Raw genomic sequence first — 20534 nt, 5'->3', positions numbered from 1 at the left:
CTAATTCTGAAATGAGCTCATGAATCTAATTCGGAACTTCGAGCCAGGATGTTATTGTCTTCACTACTTAACAAACGAAAGTCTCATAGTTCATAGAAACTGCTCAGAGAAATTTATTTACTCAGATGGTACGATAGTTATTTCGGCTACTTTAGGCCAGTGGTGGCCAACATTTTCTCACCTTTAGGGCCATACAAATTTTCCCAAAACGCATGGCACGGGTTACATCGCCGCTTTATAATCTTTTGAGACAATTTAACAATAAATTAACAATTAAACATCTTTATTCGTTTCGACACAAAGCACAATAGCTTGTTGTCACTTTACAGGTCCTGACTAAACTGCCCATAGGTTGTGACGTCGCAGTTCAGGATTTCTATAACGACTGGTCTCGGCTCAACTAACGATATGAGACTTAGTCGTATTCAACTGCAGGCAGCCAACGATAGGCCTACATGTAGAAAAAAAAAATCGGTTATGGTATGATTTAAAACCATCTATTTTAGCAATGCCATGAAAAAGACTCTATTCCTGGCATACGACAAAGAGGAACGGAGACAAGTGGTCAGCAGATCCTGAATAGTGCCCTAACGGTTCAAAAGACTAAGAGAGGGAAAAGTGAATTAGTTTTAGCTAAACCGGAATTCAGATTCGTACATTAGAAACCATTGAAGCAAATGTTAGCTTTGTTTGAAATGTGCATATTACTATCAAATTAAATTTAGCGCTGTAACCAGTTTTTGACCTTCAAGGCTACTAGATCTATTTCTATATTTTCTTTATATATTTGAATTGAAACCAGCAACAGGCTTAGTATTTACGTATCGAAGTTGTTTTTCTGTTTATTTTTTCTCTCACACTAAACTATATATCTCTATTTTAACCTCTTTGAAGACTGTTCTTCAGAATAGAAAAGTTTGTATAGAGAGTTTTGAAAGAATGCACATTCTATTCAATCTATTGAGCAAGGACAAGTCCTGGCGTGTCATAGGAACCTGAGTTACGCTTCACGGCTTTTGAAAACTCTATGTTGATAACTGATTTAAAAATCAAGTTTCGACACGGTACACCACCGCGAGGAGGCGTCCCGATGTCACGTCCCCCCAGACTAACATGACACAGGTGAGCCACAATGTCCGCCACAGAGGCATTCCAGGTTAAAAAAAGCGGACACTAAACTCTTCGGAATCACCAAAACGAACTTACTGTTCATGACCATGTTATGAGCCTGCATTGCACACTGCCTTGTCGTGCGGTTTGCGCGCTGGACTGTCGTTCAGATTTATCGATGGTCCAGGGTTCAAACCCTGCCCGCTCCCATCACCCGTCGTCCTGCGGGAGGTTTGGACTAGGAAGTAAACTATCTTCAACTTTGAAGGAACATCCGAAAAATGTAAAACAAACAAACACTGTCATTAGGTGCGAAATTGTTTACCATGAGACACAATAGAGAAGAGAAGGAAAACAAGGACGCTTGAGGTGTTATTAGTTTGACTCTAGTTTCTTACTGATGATGAAATGTGTCAATTTAAAATCCTTTCGCTGAGGTTATTTGGCTAAGTTATAACAATTCTTCAATTCTTACAAAAGCCTATTCTAAGAAATATGCAGGTTTTATTTTTCTTCAATTGACCTCATTCACCAATCGTAAAAAAAAACAAAAAATAAACAATATTAGGATACATGTTTCCCTATCTCTTCTATACAAATTGCGACCTAATTTTACTCAACAATGGTTATCACGTGATATTTTTTTTTCGCTGTTTTATCGATATAATCACATGACCGTACGTTTTTGGTGAATGAGGTCCATTGGCTCCACACATTCTACGCAGCCAAAGATGAAAGATAAAAGCTAGTGAGAAGCACAAGTGAAAACGGGCAGGGTGGCAGCGGTAGGATTCGAACTCGAAACCAATATTAGTACAGTCCGAAGATTATACCATATGACTTTTCAGTCATCCATGTTTAAGGGTTACAAAAAGAGAAACTGGCAAATAAATGATTGACTTCAAGCAACTTGTAAAATGTTTGTTTTACATGTTTCGGATGTTGTTTAGAGTTGAAGATAATTTACTTCTTAGTCAAAACCTCCCGCAGAACGACGGAGAATGGCAGCGGGCCGGGTATGAACCCAGAATCATCGAGACGACTGAACGACACTCTAGCGCGCATACCCACGAACAGGCAGCCATCCAGTTGTTTTTTTTCTTAACTCTTAGTCTGCATGTACAGTAGAATATTGAATAACACCGACTCTCTCTCTCTCTCTCTCTCTCTCTCTCACACACACACACACACACACAAACAGTGAGGTCAATTTTAAGGTTCCTGAGAGACAAAACCAAAACCTAACTGTGAGGAGTTAAGGAGCTAGCTTAACAAACTGTGAGGCGTTAAGGTGTTGGCTTTAAAAAGTGTGAGGCATTTAGGAGATGGCTTAACAAACTGTGAGGCGTTAAGGTGTTGGCTTTAAAAAGTGTGAGGCATTTAGGAGATGGCTTAACAAACTGTGAGGCGTTAAGGTGTTGGCTTTAAAAAGTGTGAGGCATTTAGGAGATGGCTTAACAAACTGTGAGGCGTTAAGGTGTTGGCTTTAAAAAGTGTGAGGCATTTAGGAGATGGCTTAACAAACTGTGAGGCGTTAAGGTGTTGGCTTTAAAAAGTGTGAGGCATTTAGGAGATGGCTTAACAAACTGTGAGGCGTTAAGGTGTTGGCTTTAAAAAGTGTGAGGCATTTAGGAGATGGCTTAACAAACTGTGAGGCGTTAAGGTGTTGGCTTTAAAAAAGTGTGAGGCATTTAGGAGATGGCTTAACAAACTGTGAGGCGTTAAGGTGTTGGCTTTAAAAAGTGTGAGGCATTTAGGAGATGGCTTAACAAACTGTGAGGCGTTAAGGTGTTGGCTTTAAAAAGTGTGAGGCATTTAGGAGATGGCTTAACAAACTGTGAGGCGTTAAGGTGTTGGCTTTAAAAAGTGTGAGGCATTTAGGAGATGGCTTAACAAACTGTGAGGCGTTAAGGTGTTGGCTTTAAAAAGTGTGAGGCATTTAGGAGATGGCTTAACAAACTGTGAGGCGTTAAGGTGTTGGCTTTAAAAAAGTGTGAGGCATTTAGGAGATGGCTTAACAAACTGTGAGGCGTTAAGGTGTTGGCTTTAAAAAGTGTGAGGCATTTAGGAGATGGCTTAACAAACTGTGAGGCGTTAAGGTGTTGGCTTTAAAAAGTGTGAGGCATTTAGGAGATGGCTTAACAAACTGTGAGGCGTTAAGGTGTTGGCTTTAAAAAAGTGTGAGGCATTTAGGAGATGGCTTAACAAACTGTGAGGCGTTAAGGTGTTGGCTTTAAAAAAGTGTGAGGCATTTAGGAGATGGCTTAACAAACTGTGAGGCGCTCAGTAGATGGCTTAATAATAATAATAATAATAATAATTTTATTTATAAAGCGCTGTTAACAAACAAAATGTAGGCTCAAGGCGCTGTGATAACATTACAAACACAAACACCAGAGCTTAACTGACAAACTAATCCAAAAAAAAGTTTTAAGGCTTAATAGACTTTTGAGGTTTTTAGGAGATGGTTCAACAAACTAAGAGGCGTTTAGAAGATGGCTTAACAGACTGTGAGGCATGTATGAGATATGCCTCAGCAAATCGTAAGGCGCATGAGCGATGGCGTAATATTAGGGATGGCTTCCTGGTCGTGTGGTATGCGGACTGGGCTTTCATCTCTGTAACCCCAGGTTCAAACCCTGCCTGCTATCATTCTGAGGGAGTTTTCGGACTAGGTTGAAATAGTCTTTAATCCTGAAGGAACATCCGAAACACATAAAGGAAAACATAATAATTAGCCGTACAGATCTAACTGATCTTACCTGTAAAGATGATATATCATAGCCCCTATAGCTGCCAACAAGAGAAATGCCCATATTGCTTTGACTATTGGAGACTTGGAGTCCTTTATTATAGCCACTCCATTCAATGAGGCAATATCTGCGTATCTTGAGAATATTTTACGAAACTTCGGCTTCTTCACTTTGGTCATCTCTTCTTTAGGCGGTTTAGTAAACTCTTCAACAGGTGTCACCTGTACATACCAAAAATAAAAAAATATAATAGAACGATATATGGAAAAGAGAATACACTTCCCCTGTGGTCTATAGGGCAGATAATGTAAAGGTAATCTGATTCTACAGCCTACAGTAACGAGGATGTCATGGCACCAGCACAACGACCAACCGCCTTTACTTTTTCCCCAACTAATGTCAGGTACCCATTAGAGCTGGATGGACTCATATGCGCCCAAGGATCCTGAAATTAAAAACCAAGACTTCACCAGGATTCGAGCCCGGGACTCCCATATCAGAAGTCAAGCGCTTTACCGCTCAGCCACCGCGCTACGGAATAATATACAATATGCAAAAAATATGTAGCAGTTTTGTTGATTTATGCTTTTTAAATATTCTCAGTTCTTACGGAAAGATGATTAAATACCTCTAAAAGCTAGATCTTTGAAAATAAAAACTGTAGCAAACATGGAGGTTTATCCTTTTGAAATTAGAAATAGAACAGGTAAATGCTTATAAAAAGAATGCCTGAATAGCAAAAAGAAATGTGATGCCTGCAAGTAGTCTTCAATATGTATGCAAAAGTGTAAATGATAAAGTAAGATTGACCTTACGAAGGGGAAGACACAGGACCCGGTAAAACTGTTTTTTTACAGAACTTAAAAGTTAAATAATTTTGAAAGCTAAATTCATTTTGCAAAGACACAGAATAAACACTATCGATCTGAAGTATTTGAAGAATTAAAACAGATCCGTTACATTAGCTAGTATTCTAAAGTATGAGATAATACAAGCACAATACATCAACTAATTATTTACAACGAAAGGGCAATGCTAACTAAATGGCTAGATCTACTTTACTGAAATAGGAAACACAATTTACTATAGCCATGTCGATATTTGCTGGCATGCGTCTTAGTTGCTTATTTAAAGATCAACAACACATTGAACCGTGAATCTATGCAACTCTTTATTTCATTTCAACCACAGACAAGAGGTAATCCAAGACTTAGATCTACCGTGCAGGACCTCTTTACCGAGTCATTAGAATCGACTGATTAAAATTTTACCAGTATCGTGATGGAAACGTTACGAAAGTCACGTGACCAGGGCGACATTTGTATGTATTGGACACAAACTGCATTGCCACGTGACCATAAAGTTCACCATGGCTCACTTGGGGGCAGCTAATGATTTCAGATTGCGTTCCCTTCCCTTCGCGTATGCACAGGGCCGGACTTAGGCCACTGCCAACCTATGCTGTTGCAGTGGGCCCCGCACTTTCATAGACCCGGCGCTAATTCTAGGTGTAAATTATTACATTTAAAACATTATAAATTATATATAGTAACAGGTTTTGAGTGGCTTCCCTGTAATCTCTTGCATTTGCAAAAAAGACAAAAAAGTTTGTAAATCTCATGAAAACTCATAAAAATCTCCTGAAAATAGATAAAATTGTCATTTTGGGGTGCCAATCATACGCGCGATAAAAAAAAAACCGCATTTTCAACTTTCATTTAATAAAAATTTATTGTAAAGACGAATGTATTTTCTAATACAAAATCTTATGGTTGACATTATGCTTATCCCTACCCAGACGAGTCAAATTACAAAATAAGAACAAACTATATTTTGTTTTCTAGTAAAATAGTTTTATGGTAGCAGTAAATCAGCCAACAATGTTTATTGCTAAATACATATAGAAAATCATTTTTATTCGGCCGTTAATTATCAACATCCCAAATATTTTAAATTTATCTGCTGAAGTCAGTTAGCCATTTGTCGAGTGAACAATTTATCGTGTGAGCCATTTGTCGTGGTGAAGCTTTTGTCGTGTAAGCCATTTGTCATGTAAACTATTGGTCGTGTGAACCATTTGTCGAGTGAACCATTTGTTGGGTGAACCATTTGTCGGGTGAACCACTTCTTAAGTAGGCTATTTGTCCCGTTAATTATTTTGTAGGTTGAACTTATTATGGGTAAACCAGTTATCCGTGAACCGTTTGTCTATTCGGCATCTCATAAGTAATTTTAAACCATGAATGGCGAGTGATGGTGGGAATGAAATTACAGTCCACGAGAACTCTCTGGGATACACTGCTTTTGCATATGTATTAACTGGACAACTGGACACTGATTTGAACAACAAGCGAAATATTAAAAAAAAAAATAATCCTTTAAAAAAAAAAGCTTATGTAAGAGAAAGAACTCTGTACTTATAACTATTTGCAGAATTTATTTCCCTTTTTCAATTTCAAACAAAATAATTAATTACCAATAATTAATTGACAAATAGGTTAATTTTTGAATTGATTAATGTTTAGCTAAATACAATAAATAATTATTTTAAGTTTCAACCTGATTCGAGAATGGCTATGGGAGAAATAATGTTTACAAATATTTAAGGTTACACTTAAAGTATTAATTTCCTTTGTCGATATGAAACAAAATTATTAATAACCAGTAAAATAATTGACTAATTTTTTTTTTTTTATTGATTTGTGTATTTTATACGCCAATTAATAATTGTGAAATATTCCACTTGATCTGAGATTGGGTTTGGGCGAAATAACATGTTCAGTCTTTTTACCAGACAGACAGACAGAGTGAGCTGAAAGAAATTTTTCAAAACGTTTGAGAGCCCTCTTCAAAACGAAATAACTTAATTGTTATTCACAAATATCTACAGCCTTTAAATGTCATTAAAATTATATTCAAAAGACAAATTTACTCCATTTTTCTTGCTTTAAGCGACTTTAATTGTGTAACTTTGGTGCCTAAGGCCCAAGGATTCCTATGGTGACAAAGCTAAAATTGAATAGCACAAATTCTAAGGTTTCCTTAAAAAGCTTATGGCGTGCTCAGAGCATAATGGTTCACTCTCTTGTGAACCAGTTTGGCACTGGGGTATCCTCTGCTACAAGTTGCTAAATCAAATACAACACCGCTCTTCTAGGTAGCCAAGCGTCACACCATACATGATGTCTGCCTGGTCGTGCGATATGCACGCTGAACTATCGTTCGGTCGTCGCGATGGTCCCGGGTTCAAACGCTGCCCGCTGCCATCCCACATAATCCTGCGGGAGGTTTGTACTAGGAAGTAGATTATCTTAAACACTGAAGGAACAACGGAAGCATGTAAAACATCTGACAGTCCATCATCCTAGTCATAGTCCCTAGGTATATAGATGGTGGCTGAGGGGTAAAGCGCTTGGCTTCCAACCCGGAGGTCCCGGGTTTGAATCTTGGTGCAGACTGAGATTTTTAATTTCGACATCCTTGGGCGCCACTGAGTCCACCCAGCTCTGATTGGTACCTGACATTAGTTGGGGGGAAAAGTAAAGGCGGGTGGTCGTTGTGCTGGCCACGTGACACCCTCGTTAACAAAAGAAACAGATGACCTTGACATCATCTACTACAAAGTCTGAAAGGGGAACGTATTACTTTACTAGATGTGGCTAAAGGCTTAATAACACACATTTTGACATGCAAATGTAAGATTGATTGTTAGATATATCATATATGATGTGTATCATAAGAGATGATGTTAGATATATCATATATGATATGTATCATAAGAGATGATGTTAGATATATTATATATGATATGTATCATAAGAGATGATGTTAGATTTATCATATATGATATGTATCATAAGAGATGATGTTAGATATATCATATATGATATGTATCATAAGAGATGATGTTAGATATATCATATATGATATGTATCATAAGAGATGATGTTAGATATATTATATATGATATGTGTGATATTAGAGATGGTATTGGACGTGGTATTAGAAACGGTCTTAAATGTGGCGTTAGATTTACAGATTGTTTTATACATGGTATTAGAAACGGTCTTAAATGTGGCGTTAGATTTACAGATTGTTTTATACATGGTATTAGAAACGGTCTTAAATGTGGCGTTAGATCTACAGATTGTTTTATACATGGTATTACAAACGGTCTTAAATGTGGCGTTAGATTTACAGATTGTATTATACATGGTATTAGAAACAGGTGCTGTTGGTATAGACGTTTCCGTTCCTAAGATGGCTGCCTGGTCGTGCGGTTTGCGCGCTGGACTGTCGTTCGGATTTAGCGATGGTCCCGGGTTCAAATCCTGCCCGCTCCCATCCTCCGTCGTCCTGCGGGAGGTTTGAACTAGGAAGTAAACTATCTTCAACTCTGAAGGAGCATCCGAAACATGTCAAACATTTTACAAACAAACATAAGAGTGAATTCAGACACAATTCTGAAATAACTATCCTTGAAATGCCGATGAGCGCATTTAAAATAGAATTTTGAGAAGCCTTTAAAAACATTCCCAAAATAATTTCGAAATCGCTTTACAAAAAATCAACGTCTATTAAATCGTCACGATTAGAAAATAAATATTTAAGGGCGTTCCACAACTTTCAATGTACTGGAAGATTAAAATACTTTAAAATTTTATTTTACAGAAAGACAGAGTCGATCTAGTTGTTGGCGCAATAGCGCATCGGTATGACGCAGTGTATCAATGAATAGAGATGGTAAGGTAAATACGTAAACCATTTAACAGCTGTGACTTTATTGATAGCTCTCGGGGGCAATAACACGGCGATTTTAATATGCAAAGAACATTCAATTAATGAACAGAGTTTTATAGGTAGAAGTAAGGGGAAATCGAAGTCATGCATCAAATACATATTGCAACAATGTCACGTGGTTGTGGCTTTCAGCGCGTTAATAATTTCAATACAGCTGACTCAATAGGTGAACGTATGTGGAGAGAGAGAGAGGGAGAGAGGGTTAGAGGGAGAGAGAGGGAGGGAGGGAGAGAGAGAGAAAGGGAGGGAGGGAGACAGGGAGAGACGGAGGGAGGGGGAGAGAGAGGGAGATAGAGAGAGAGGGAAAGAGAGAGGGAGAGAGGGAGGGAGAGAGAGAGAGGGAAGAAGAGAGAGGGAGAGAGAGAGGGAGAGAGAGGGAGGGAGCGAGGGAGGGAGAGAGATGGAGAGAGGGAGAGAGAGAGATATTACCAAAATGTAATTCAAAAGTGTTTTTGTTTTCTCCAAGCCGCCGTTTTATAGATTAATGTCTGTAAATATGTAAATATGGATTGATTGGTGCTTTTGAGAAGGAAGCAATTACTTAAATGGGATCAAAGAGGTTAGACTTACAAGAGAGCTAAACAAAGTGAGATTCAGTGAGCATGGTTTGCGTGCTGTACGCATTACGTTGTTAGGTGCCAATGTTTCTCAAAGAATAGTCCTATAGGTCAAAATCTCTAGTAATGTTTTTTTTTTGGTCTCCCAAGGGTTAAATGCCAGTGCTTCGTCCGTTCAGTAATGACCACTGCTACGCAACTTCTGAACTGCTAATTGCTAGGATATAAGAACTGCTCACTGCTACGTCAATGGACCTCATTCACCAATCGTAAACAAACACCGTTTTGCCACCTGGTTCTCTATATCTTCTGTACAAATTACGCCATTCATAAAGGCTGTCACGTGATACGTAATTTTCATTGTTTTATCAATATTATCACGTGGCTAAATGTTGTTTGTTTACGATTGGTGAATGAGGTCCATTTAGTACTACCTACTGCTACGCCGATTCAGAACTAGCCAACTGCTACGTTCTTTCAGAAATCCCCACTGCTACGTTAGTTTAGCACTGTATATCGCTGCGTCACTGCAGAGCTGCCTATTGCTGAACTTGTTGGGAGTTTTATAGAAAGTTGTAGCCCATTCCCTCTCTCTCTCTCTCTGTACACTTAATGCAATTTATATCTATGGTCCCCAACATTCATAAGAATAGTGTTTTCCGTGACTGCGCAGTCTTAGCAGTGACCTAATTGTTTTCGCCACAAACAACATAGTCAATACCGTTGTCTGCCGATGTTCAATACAACTGGCTGAGTGGTCGTGCAGTTTGCACACTTGACTGTCGTTCAGACTTATCGATGGTCCTGGGTTCAAATCCTGCCCACCCCCTGTCGTCCTGCGGGAGGTTTGGACTAGGAAGTAAAAGATCTTCAACTCTCCAGGAACATCCGAAACATGTAAAGCAATTTACAAACATTTTACAATTTTTTTTCCCGATGTCAAAGCCTGTATTTTTTTCTTACCTTTTGATATCAAATGTTTAACCCGCGACTTCCAGAAGAAATCTCCAGTTGTACACTAAATTAAAGAGCCGATACTACTACCCTAAAGCATGTATGTAGGTCTTGTTCTGTAGCACCTACTGGTCACTACCTATTGGTCACTACCTACTGGTCACTATCTGCTGGCCACTACCTACTGGCCACTACCTACTGGTCACTACCTACTGGTCACTACCTACTGATCACTACCTACTGGCCACTACCTACTGGTCAATACCTACTAGTCACTACCTACTGGCCACTACCTACTGGTCACTACCTACTGGTCACTACCTACTGGCCACTACCTAGTGGCCGCTAACTATCGGTCACTACCTACTGGTCACTACCTACTGGCCACTACCTACTTGTCACTACCTACTGGTCACTACCTACTGGCCACTACCTACTGGTCACTACCTACTGCTGGTCATAAGTTCTTCCTATTCCTCCTCCAATTAACGGCAATATTCTGAGACCGATCGTAATAGAAGGCTTCAAATAGGCGACGCAACGAGCTATTGGTGTAAACTGCCCACAGGTTGTGACGTTTCAGGTCAGTGTTCAGGGCTTCTCTAACGACACGTCTCGGTGTCACCAACTACTGGAATAATTAACTAGTAGGCCACCACGTAAATTAATCTCTCTAAAAAAAAAAGAAACAAAGTTTTCCTCTAAATACTCACAATGTTCTTATACAAAAACAAAATCTAGTAAAATACTCAGAAAGACACAAAGATAAAGGCACATTCCTCATTCCTTATGCTAGGACAAATGTGTACAAATACTCCTTCTTCCCTAGTGCTATTAGAGCATGGAATGGGTTGCCTGAGCTAGCCAGGAAAACCAGTGACCTGGCTGAATTTAAGTCATTGTTTAACAAGTATGACTAGATGTATGACGCGTAGGACGTGATTCTTTTTTTTTATGTCACGTCTGTATATTATAAGATAAGATAAGATAATGTACGGAATACCCAGTGCCACGAAGATATCTGTAAGGTCTCTTGACACCATCTCATCGACATAGACCGCAAAACAGTAAAAGTAGATTTACATAAGCTATGTCATATCAACTATAATAGCCCTATAATATATTAAAAAGTAAAAGTAAAGGAGGCGCGGTGGCTGAGCGGTAAAACGCTTGGCTTCCGAACCGGGGACCGGGGTTCGAATCCTGGTGAAGACTTGGATTTTTAATTTCGCCCATCTTCGGGCGCCTCTGAGTCCACCCAGCTCTAATGGGGTACCTGACATTAGTTAGGGAAAAGTAAAGACGGTTGGTCGTTGTGCTGGCCACATGACACCCTCGTTAACCGTAGGCCACAGAAACAGATGACCACAAGGTCTGAAAGGGGAACTTTACTTTTTTTTACTATAATAAATTAGCAGATTACTCTACACAAGCTAATGGTTATTGGATGTAACAGCTTAAGATCAAAGCTCGATAAATGGAAACAAAACCGTTATTACTATTTTAAACAATAGCTAAAAGCCATTGTCTGCCCATTAACGCAGCAAAGGATCAGATACAATCAATAATAAGCTAATTGGAGTTTAGCATCAAGTTGACATGGAAGGCAATGACAAATAGATGAAGTCAATACTAAGACGAACAAGACTTTCAGTAATGTAATCAGAGAAATGTCACGTCAAGAACGTGATTACCTTTGTGCACAAAGCGTGACACCATAAAAGTGTTCCGTTGAGTATGTACGTCACATTGGCGTGTGTTAATTTTCGGTCTTACCGTTATTTGCAGTTTTACGTGGCCCCGTGGCTGCTGGCGCCCGTGCCTAAATGATAAATACAAAATGGGAATGCTTGCCGAAGCTAATGTCGAAAGAGGGATACATGATCTGGGAGGTATAAGAGAAAGAAAGAATAGGAGGAGAAAGAGAGAAATGTGGAGTGAGAGAGATGTTGGGAGAAGGGAAGTTGAAGGGAAAGAGAGGGAGAAAAAGAAAGAGAGAGAGAAAGAGAGTGTGTATAAGAGAAAGATAATAGGGATATGCGTCAATTAGCAGGCTGCCTAAAAGTCACGTCATTTAGCAGACTACCAACAAGTCACGTCATTTAGCAGACTACCAACAAGTCACGTCATTTAGCAGACTACCAACAAGTCACGTCATTTAGCAGACTACCAACAAGTCACGTCATTTAGCAGACTACCAACAAGTCACGTCAATTAGCAGACTACCAACAAGTCACGTCAATTAGCAGGCTGCCTAAAAGTCACGTCATTTAGCAGACTACCAACAAGTCACGTCATTTAGCAGACTACCAACAAGTCACGTCAATTAGCAGACTTCTAACAAGTCACGTCATTTAGCAGACTACCAACAAGTCACGTCATTTAGCAGACTTCTAACAAGTCACGTCATTTAGCAGACTTCTAACAAGTCACGTCATTTAGCAGATTACCAACAAGTCACGTCATTTAGCAGACTACCAACAAGTCACGTCATTTAGCAGACTACCAACAAGTCACGTCATTTAGCAGACTACCAACAAGTCACGTCATTTAGCAGACTTCTAACAAGTCACGTCATTTAGCAGACTTCTAACAAGTCACGTCATTTAGCAGACTTCTAACAAGTCACGTCATTTAGCAGACTTCTAACAAGTCACGTCATTTAGCAGACTTCTAACAAGTCACGTCATTTAGCAGACTTCTAACAAGTCACGTCATTTAGCAGACTACCAACAAGTCACGTCATTTAGCAGACTACCAACAAGTCACGTCATTTAGCAGACTACCAACAAGTCACGTCATTTAGCAGACTTCTAACAAGTCACGTCATTTAGCAGACTTCTAACAAGTCAAGTCATTTAGCAGACTACCAACAAGTCACGTCATTTAGCAGACTACCAACAAGTCACGTCATTTAGCAGACTACCAACAAGTCACGTCATTTAGCAGACTTCTAACAAGTCACGTCATTTAGCAGACTACCAACAAGTCACGTCATTTAGCAGACTACCAACAAGTCACGTCATTTAGCAGACTACCAACAAGTCACGTCATTTAGCAGACTACCAACAAGTCACGTCATTTAGCAGACTACCGCCTAGTCAGAGGGCACAAGGGCAGAGAAGAGAAATGGGTCAGAGTAAGAGAACGAAAGAGAAAGGAAGATGAACAGAGATATAAGAGAGTGAGCGAAAAGAGAGGGGGAAGGTCTGGAGAGAGAGAGAATACAACCGAACGACGAAAAAAAGAGAAATTGGCTGTGAGAGAAAAGAGGAAAAGAAAGAGAGAGAAAAAAGAGAGAGAGAAAAGGGAGGGAGAAAGGGAGAGAAAAAGAGTGAGAATGAGAGAGAAAAGAGAGATAGAGAAAGAGAGAGAGAGAAAGAAAGAGTGAGAGAGAAAGAAAGAGAGAGATAGAGAAAGAGAGAGAGAGAGAGAGTGAAAAAAAAGATAGTGAGAGAAAGAGAAAGAGAGAGTAAGAGGGGCGAAAGAGAGAGGAAGCGAGATAGAGTGTGTGCGTGAAAAAGAGAGAGAGAGAGGGGAGGGGTCTATTTAGTTTGTGTGAGTAGTAATGGCTGATAGAGTACCACCAACACTGAAGGGAAAGACCGTGTTTAGCACGTTACCCAATTGTCTCAAAATAAATACTTGCAATTTTTCAATTGTTATTTGCATTGATTATTCAAACAATTGACCCTATTGGGGATCGATCCACTCCACACCAAGAATCCAGTCACTAGTTCAATACTGAACGGTGTCGATTGATTACCTCTCTGGTTTATTTCATCTGACATTCAGCAGACTAGTACCTAGTCACGTCATTTAGCAGACTGTCAACAAGTCACGTCATTTAGCAGATTACCAACAAGTCACGTCATTTAGGAGACTACCAACAAGTCACGTCATTTAGCAGACTACCAACAAGTCACGTCATTTAGAAGACTACCAACAAGTCACGTCATTTAGCAGACTACCAACAAGTCACGTCATTTAGGAGACTACCAACAAGTCACGTCATTTAGCAGACTACCAACAAGTCACGTCATTTAGGAGACTACCAACAAGTCACGTCATTTAGCAGACTACCAACAATTCACGTCATTTAGAAGACTACCAACAAGTCACGTCATTTAGCAGACTACCAACAAGTCACGTCATTTAGCAGACTACCAACAAGTCACGTCATTTAGGAGACTACCAACAAGTCACGTCATTTAGCAGACTACCAACAATTCACGTCATTTAGAAGACTACCAACAAGTCACGTCATTTAGCAGACTACCAACAAGTCACGTCATTTAACAGACTTCCAACAATTCACGTCATTTAGCAGACTACCAACAATTCACGTCATTTAGAAGACTACCAACAAGTCACGTCATTTAGCAGACTACCAACAAGTCACGTCATTTAGCAGACTACCAACAAGTCACGTCATTTAGCAGACTACCAACAAGTCACGTCATTTAGAAGACTACCAACAAGTCACGTCATTTAGCAGACTACCAACAAGTCACGTCATGTAGCAGACTACCAACAAGTCACGTCATTTAGCAGACTACCAACAAGTCACGTCATTTAGCAGACTACCAACAAGTCACGTCCTTTAGCAGACTACCAACAAGTCACGTCATTTAGCAGACTACCAACAAGTCACGTCATTTAGCAGACTACCAACAAGTCACGTCATTTAGCAGACTACCAACAATTCACGTCATTTAGCAGACTACCAACAAGTCACGTCCTTTAGCAGACTACCAACAAGTCACGTCATTTAGCAGACTACCAACAATTTACGTCAATTTTATTTTTTTTAGTGTAAGCAAACTAGGCATACTGAACTGCCCCAAGATATTGCTATAAACAGTCGCGTTTAACCTTAAAGTATTACAAGCCTAGGAATTTTAACAATTTTCCTATAGAAATTATGCAGCAGAACTGTTTAGAATGTTGAACCTACACATTCCAGTTCTTCTTTACCGCATTTTTTTTTCTTTCAAAGATTTAACGGGTGGCTGGATATTTTGTAGGATGCGCTTGGTATGTCGTCACGGTAGTAGCTGTCCCGATTTCCTGCCCACCCGAATAATAATTATAATACTATAATACATGTAAAGCAAGAACCCAACGAAAGGACGTAATAATAGACAATGTTTCTATTTACAGTTATAAAATACACAGTGAGACATGGTCATCAGCTTATCAAGTCACAAGCAGTCTGAGTCTTAAGTTCTACGAGTCTATTCCTCGTGTTGAGCGGTGTGCTGGTGAGCACTGTCAGTGTCGGCACGCTAGCAAGGTTGTAGCAATAATGATGTTTATTTCTCAGTGAACATACGAAAGTTATTAAATGAAACAAATGAATTCGAATTTTGTTTTTTTAATTTAATAAATAAAAGCAGAACATGGGCGTCCCCACAGACCCTGGTCACTATCGTACTAATTCCTCTTTGTACGCTATAGTCATTACAAAAAAAGTATATATGTATATATAGTCATTATCGTAGTGATTCGCCTTTCTACGCTATAGTCATTATATTATATATTTTTTGTAAAATGTTTTACATGTTTCGGATGTTCCTTCAGAGTTGAAGATAGTTTACTTCCTAGTCCAAACCTCCCGCAGGACGACGGGGGATGGGAGCGGGCAGGGTTTGAATTGGGACCATAGATAAATCTGAACGACAGTCCAGTGCGCAAACCGCACGACCAGGCAGCCATCCCCATAATTTCCATATAGACCACTCTTTTTCAAAACAGATAATTTAGCTGTACAATGTATAAAAATGTACAGGTCTCTATCTTGATATCCTGCCTAGAACAGCTGCAGACCAGATAATGTGAAGGGATTTGTTTACACCATCTGTCACAGAACCCCCAAGACGAAAGTCTAGCCACAGATGAGATCATGGTAAAAACATTAACTCCTAGGACAGCACTATTACGCTCATATCTGCTGTTCTAAAGCTATATAGTAAGTTAACTGACTTTTCAAAAGATAATGTATACAACCTGGCATATTAAGAGGTTTAAGAAAACATTTTGATATTAATAACATGGAATAGTGCCAGCTGAAAGAAAGCAAGATGGACTAAATGAGTATTTGAAATAACTAGGGATGCACCGAATGGCATTTTGTTTTTATTCGTTGGAGCCAAATAGTAAAATAAGATATTTAGACATAGATTAGCACCGTACCTACGTGTCTAGTAAATAGCTTTATATTGAGCGTTTTGTAAAACTTCTTAATAGCCTTCCTATGTTATTTTTTATTTAACTTTTTTTTTCAAGTTTTTTAAAAACTCTATTACTCGTAGATGAATAAAAGTTGAGCAGCATGTATTAACAGATATTACAAACTAACATGTATAGTTTTAGTGTGAGATAATCTCCTAGACATACTAATTTTCAAGCTCCTAAATGTTGAATGCATTCTGGTTTGTATAGTGTGTAGATGTATGCGTGCATATATTTCAGACCATGAACTGGCCATCAGGCTCGTATTTTGTGGGCCACAAACCGCTTCCTCCCCTGGCGTTTGAGGCCTCATACATAGTGGCTAAGTACATATCGTAGGCCTAACGACGAGTTACTTGACACTCCCAAATTGTTAAGAATATCGTTTTGAAATAAAGACACATAACGCTGTAGTATGATGAGAAGTTGACACTTGTGGAAAAAGTAATTCAACACTAATATTTATTTACAGTTCAGTGAGTTTAGTATGCTGTCTTTGCAATATGTTGCGTTTAACTATTCTGGCTTTAAAAAATGGTCAATGTCTATCAATAAAGTCAGTGTCAAGGACTTAACAAATAAGGAGTTTGAGGTGTTTAGCTCTCCCTTTTAAATATAGTCCTGTTCAGTGTCTTTTACGATAATTTACACAAATCTGAGTCTTGCACTTTTACCAACATGAAAATTAGTTTCTGGCTTACTGGGCAATGAAATATCACGGTTTGTGTAGCAAAAGGTCACTCATGTAGGTGTTAGGTAGCAAAGCCTCATAATTGCGATTTGTCTCCAAGTAAGCATTTTTTGAAGTTCGAATATGGTCCAGTCCGTATTAGAGATTTTTCTCCTACTAAATAAACTCATTACCCGGTGACACATTTAGGGGTGTGGCTTGAAGTGTAACCCCCTTAATTAATATTTACTGCCTTGAAACAAACTCAGTTCCCTCGTAAGGTGTGACCTCTAGAGAGTGTCAATAGGCTGACATTAAACCTACGTCCCTCGTACTTATCTTATCTTATATAATACAGACGAAGAAGATGGTTACGTCCTACGCGTCATGCATTCAGTCATGCATAACTTTGACTTGTGGTCACCTGTCTATCAACGAGATCAGTGTAAGGGACTAAACAAATAAAAGGGGGGTGGGAGTTGCTCAACTCTACCTCTGGAGATATATCTACACAGCTAGGCAGATGTCTAGTCAGTGTGATATAGTCAAGAAATATCATATGTTAACATGTTAACTAACCCACTCAAAGGTCAATACAAACAAATTGAAAAATGTGCCAGCCATTTTTTGATAAATATGTAATGCGCATTTGTAATGTAAAGTTTCATTTCCTCGTAATAAAAGATGTTCGGTGCATATTCATATATTTTTAAACACATTATTTTGTTTTTAACTCTTTCTCTCCGTAATTATTTTCCTCGTAACGATAGCATTATTCATTTTGTTCATGAGTATTTCACTATCCTGTTATGAATAAATTTCAATAACGTTTTTGTTTGTTTTCAGAAAATGTTATATTTGGTATCGATATGTAGGAGAAGGCAGCCTTTTTTTACACAACACAAATTATAGTTTATAAATCCAAAAATCGATTTAGTTTAATGGCTAAAACCGAACATTGGCATCGTGAATTAGGAGAGAAAGAGTTAAATATAAACTTTAATACATTCCATAACGACGTCCACTTAAAAAATATTTATTGAAATAAAGGTACAAAATCTAGTTTTACTATCCAGCCAACTATCCTGCAGTGATATTCTTACGGTGCTGAATATCCGGCCGGGTAGTAAAAATGGCCGAATATTCGGCCGGAGCCGGAGCTACTTTCCGGACCGAGCATAGAAATAAGCAGCCAAACTTCCAAGACCCGTTGACAAGAGCAAACGTACATGAACTTGGTAGATATAAAAACATTACGAAATAGTCAGCAGTGGTGCCCTTATTACTTTTATCATGAATTAACTACATATACCATTTTACATATAAAGACAAAAATTTCATAAAGCGTGTTATTAGTAATTAGGCATTTATTTTTTTTTAAAGGGGGAAAGAGAGGATGTCAAACCGTGACCGCCGTGACTATGTCGAAGGTGCCGGTCAAACAGATATGTCTACTTAACAAAAACGTATGTTACATATCAGAATTTCGGTCTCAAAATGAAGAAAGATTACGGTGTTAAACAATACACAATATAATACAATACACACATTTTCTGTCTAAGCGATAATACAATACAATACACACATTTTCTGTCTAAGCGAAGGAAAGCTCTCGCAAGGTGGTCAAAGAAAGCGCTTCAGGGACACCCTCAAAGCTTCTCTGAAGGCGTTCAGCATAGACCCAGGCACCTGGGAGACAGAGGCACATGACAGAGTATCATGGCGTCGCGCTGTGAAAACTGGCGCACAGGCTGCTGAGGAAAAGAGAACAACGCTGGCAGAAGAAAAACGCCAAAGAAGAAAAGCAAGGCCAATGACACTAGCTCCAGTTGGAATAACCTGCCCAGTATGCAGCCGAACATTCCGGGCTCACATAGGTCTCACCAGCCACATGAGGAGGCATAAAACCCCAGTGCATAGCCCTCAGCCCCCTGGATGACAAAGTGGCCATCATCGAACCACGATGGACGAACTATATATATACACAAATTTACTCACATAAATAGCTTTTAAACAATTCGCCACTTTACGAATGCACCCCGCAGGCCGGATTTGCCTATACGCGAAGCTTGCTATAGCTTAAAACCCCCAAGAAATGTTTAGCTCATGCATACAACACCTGGACTTATAATGATATCAAACAGCTTAGAGCCATTTAAATTCTAATTATGCTTATGCACCCCCTAATCATCTATAGACTATCTCGGTGATGACTTAACTACCACCCGCGGGCCATATGCGGTCAATCTAAACCTCTGACGACAGTGTGTAATAAAAACCAAAGATATCTCCTTTATTCAATTCAATGATTTTGTATTTCTTCTTCTTCTTCTTCTTCTTCTTCTTCTTCTTCTTCTTCTTCTTCTTCTTCTTCTTCTTCTTCTACTTCTTCTTCTTCTTCTTCTTATTATTATTATTATCCTACTTATTATTATTCTTCTTTTTCTTCTTCTTCTTATAATTTTTCTTCTTCTTCTTATAATTTTTCTTCTTATTATTATAATTTTTCTTCTTCTTCTTATAATTTTTCTTCTTATTATTATAATTTTTCTTCTTCTTCTTATAATTTTTCTTCTTCTTCTTCTTCTTCTTAGTATTCTTATTATAGTAATGGTGCAGCACGTGACTCGTGTTTTGGAAATGTTGGCCCTATATAGTCCCAAAACAAAACAAAACAACAAACGTATGAGCCATTATAAATATCTAATATACCGTTAATGTTTTACCTTCATTTTAGGATTTTAAAAAATATGCAAATATATCCAGGAATTAATATCTGCAGTGAGGCTCTCGGGGTAAAAAATTAGTCTTAATTCCACTATAAAATCTCAAGCACCAAAGAGCTAGTTAAACCTAGTGGGGGTCAATGAGTGGCTCGGTACACAGCAGGCTAGCGAGAGAGGAGAGGGCGAGAGTGTTCGATGTCGGGAGACATTGCCCGTAACTGATTGGAAATTATCGATCTACACATACAATTAAAAATGTAAATTAATTCGTCACAGCTTTCATAAATTTGAAAAAAAAAGGTTTACCTTTTGTATCGAGTGGAAAGAGGAATTGTAGATAATCCTTTGATTGGCTCAGACGGTGTGAATTTCCGTTGAAATATGGTGGGTGTGAATCCAGGCGTGACGACATCGAGGTGTGCTACTATATGGAAAGGAGGGAGAAAGTACGAGATGGGGAGGGGTGGGGGGGGGGAAGCGGTGCCACCCAATTCTACGGAAGGTGTGTCGCGTAGCTGTAAGACTGAATAGAATAAAGCCAGTGATATCCAAACTGCGTCCCGCGGGTCATATCCGGCACCTCTAAACGTTTTTTCCCACAGTGGATAGCAAAGCCTAAGAGGCTTGATTCTATGGGGCTTTTTTTTTTTTTACAAAGCTTATCAGCTCACTCTGTCTGTCTGTCTGTCTGTCTGGTAAATAAAATATGTACACTTTATGTCTCCCTCAC

The 20534-nt window shown here is 39.0% G+C and overlaps 1 protein-coding gene across 2 annotated transcripts in view; it reads right to left on the bottom strand.

Moving 5' to 3' along the window:
• LOC106051815 (amiloride-sensitive sodium channel subunit beta-like) overlaps window positions 1–20232 on the bottom strand; it is a 44798-nt gene extending 24566 nt beyond the window's left edge. Inside the window, exons 1-2 of one of the 2 annotated variants that reach the window (XM_056031214.1) lie at window positions 20111–20232; window positions 3873–4084 (exon numbers count right to left, since the gene is read on the bottom strand). In XM_056031214.1, the coding sequence (XP_055887189.1) occupies window positions 3873–4042 (170 nt within the window). In that variant the 5' untranslated portion in view covers window positions 4043–4084; window positions 20111–20232. Of the gene's footprint in view, window positions 1–3872; window positions 4085–19804; window positions 20030–20110 lie in introns of those variants that run through there. The other variant, XM_056031213.1, reaches the window with a different exon arrangement.
• Window positions 20233–20534: the final 302 nt, after the last annotated feature.

The sequence above is a fragment of the Biomphalaria glabrata genome, chromosome 5, assembly GCF_947242115.1.
Source record: "Biomphalaria glabrata chromosome 5, xgBioGlab47.1, whole genome shotgun sequence".
NCBI classification, from domain to species: Eukaryota; Metazoa; Mollusca; class Gastropoda; family Planorbidae; genus Biomphalaria; species Biomphalaria glabrata.
The sequence above is the reverse complement of the archived record's forward strand: the minus strand, read 5'-3'. Positions and strand labels throughout refer to the sequence as shown.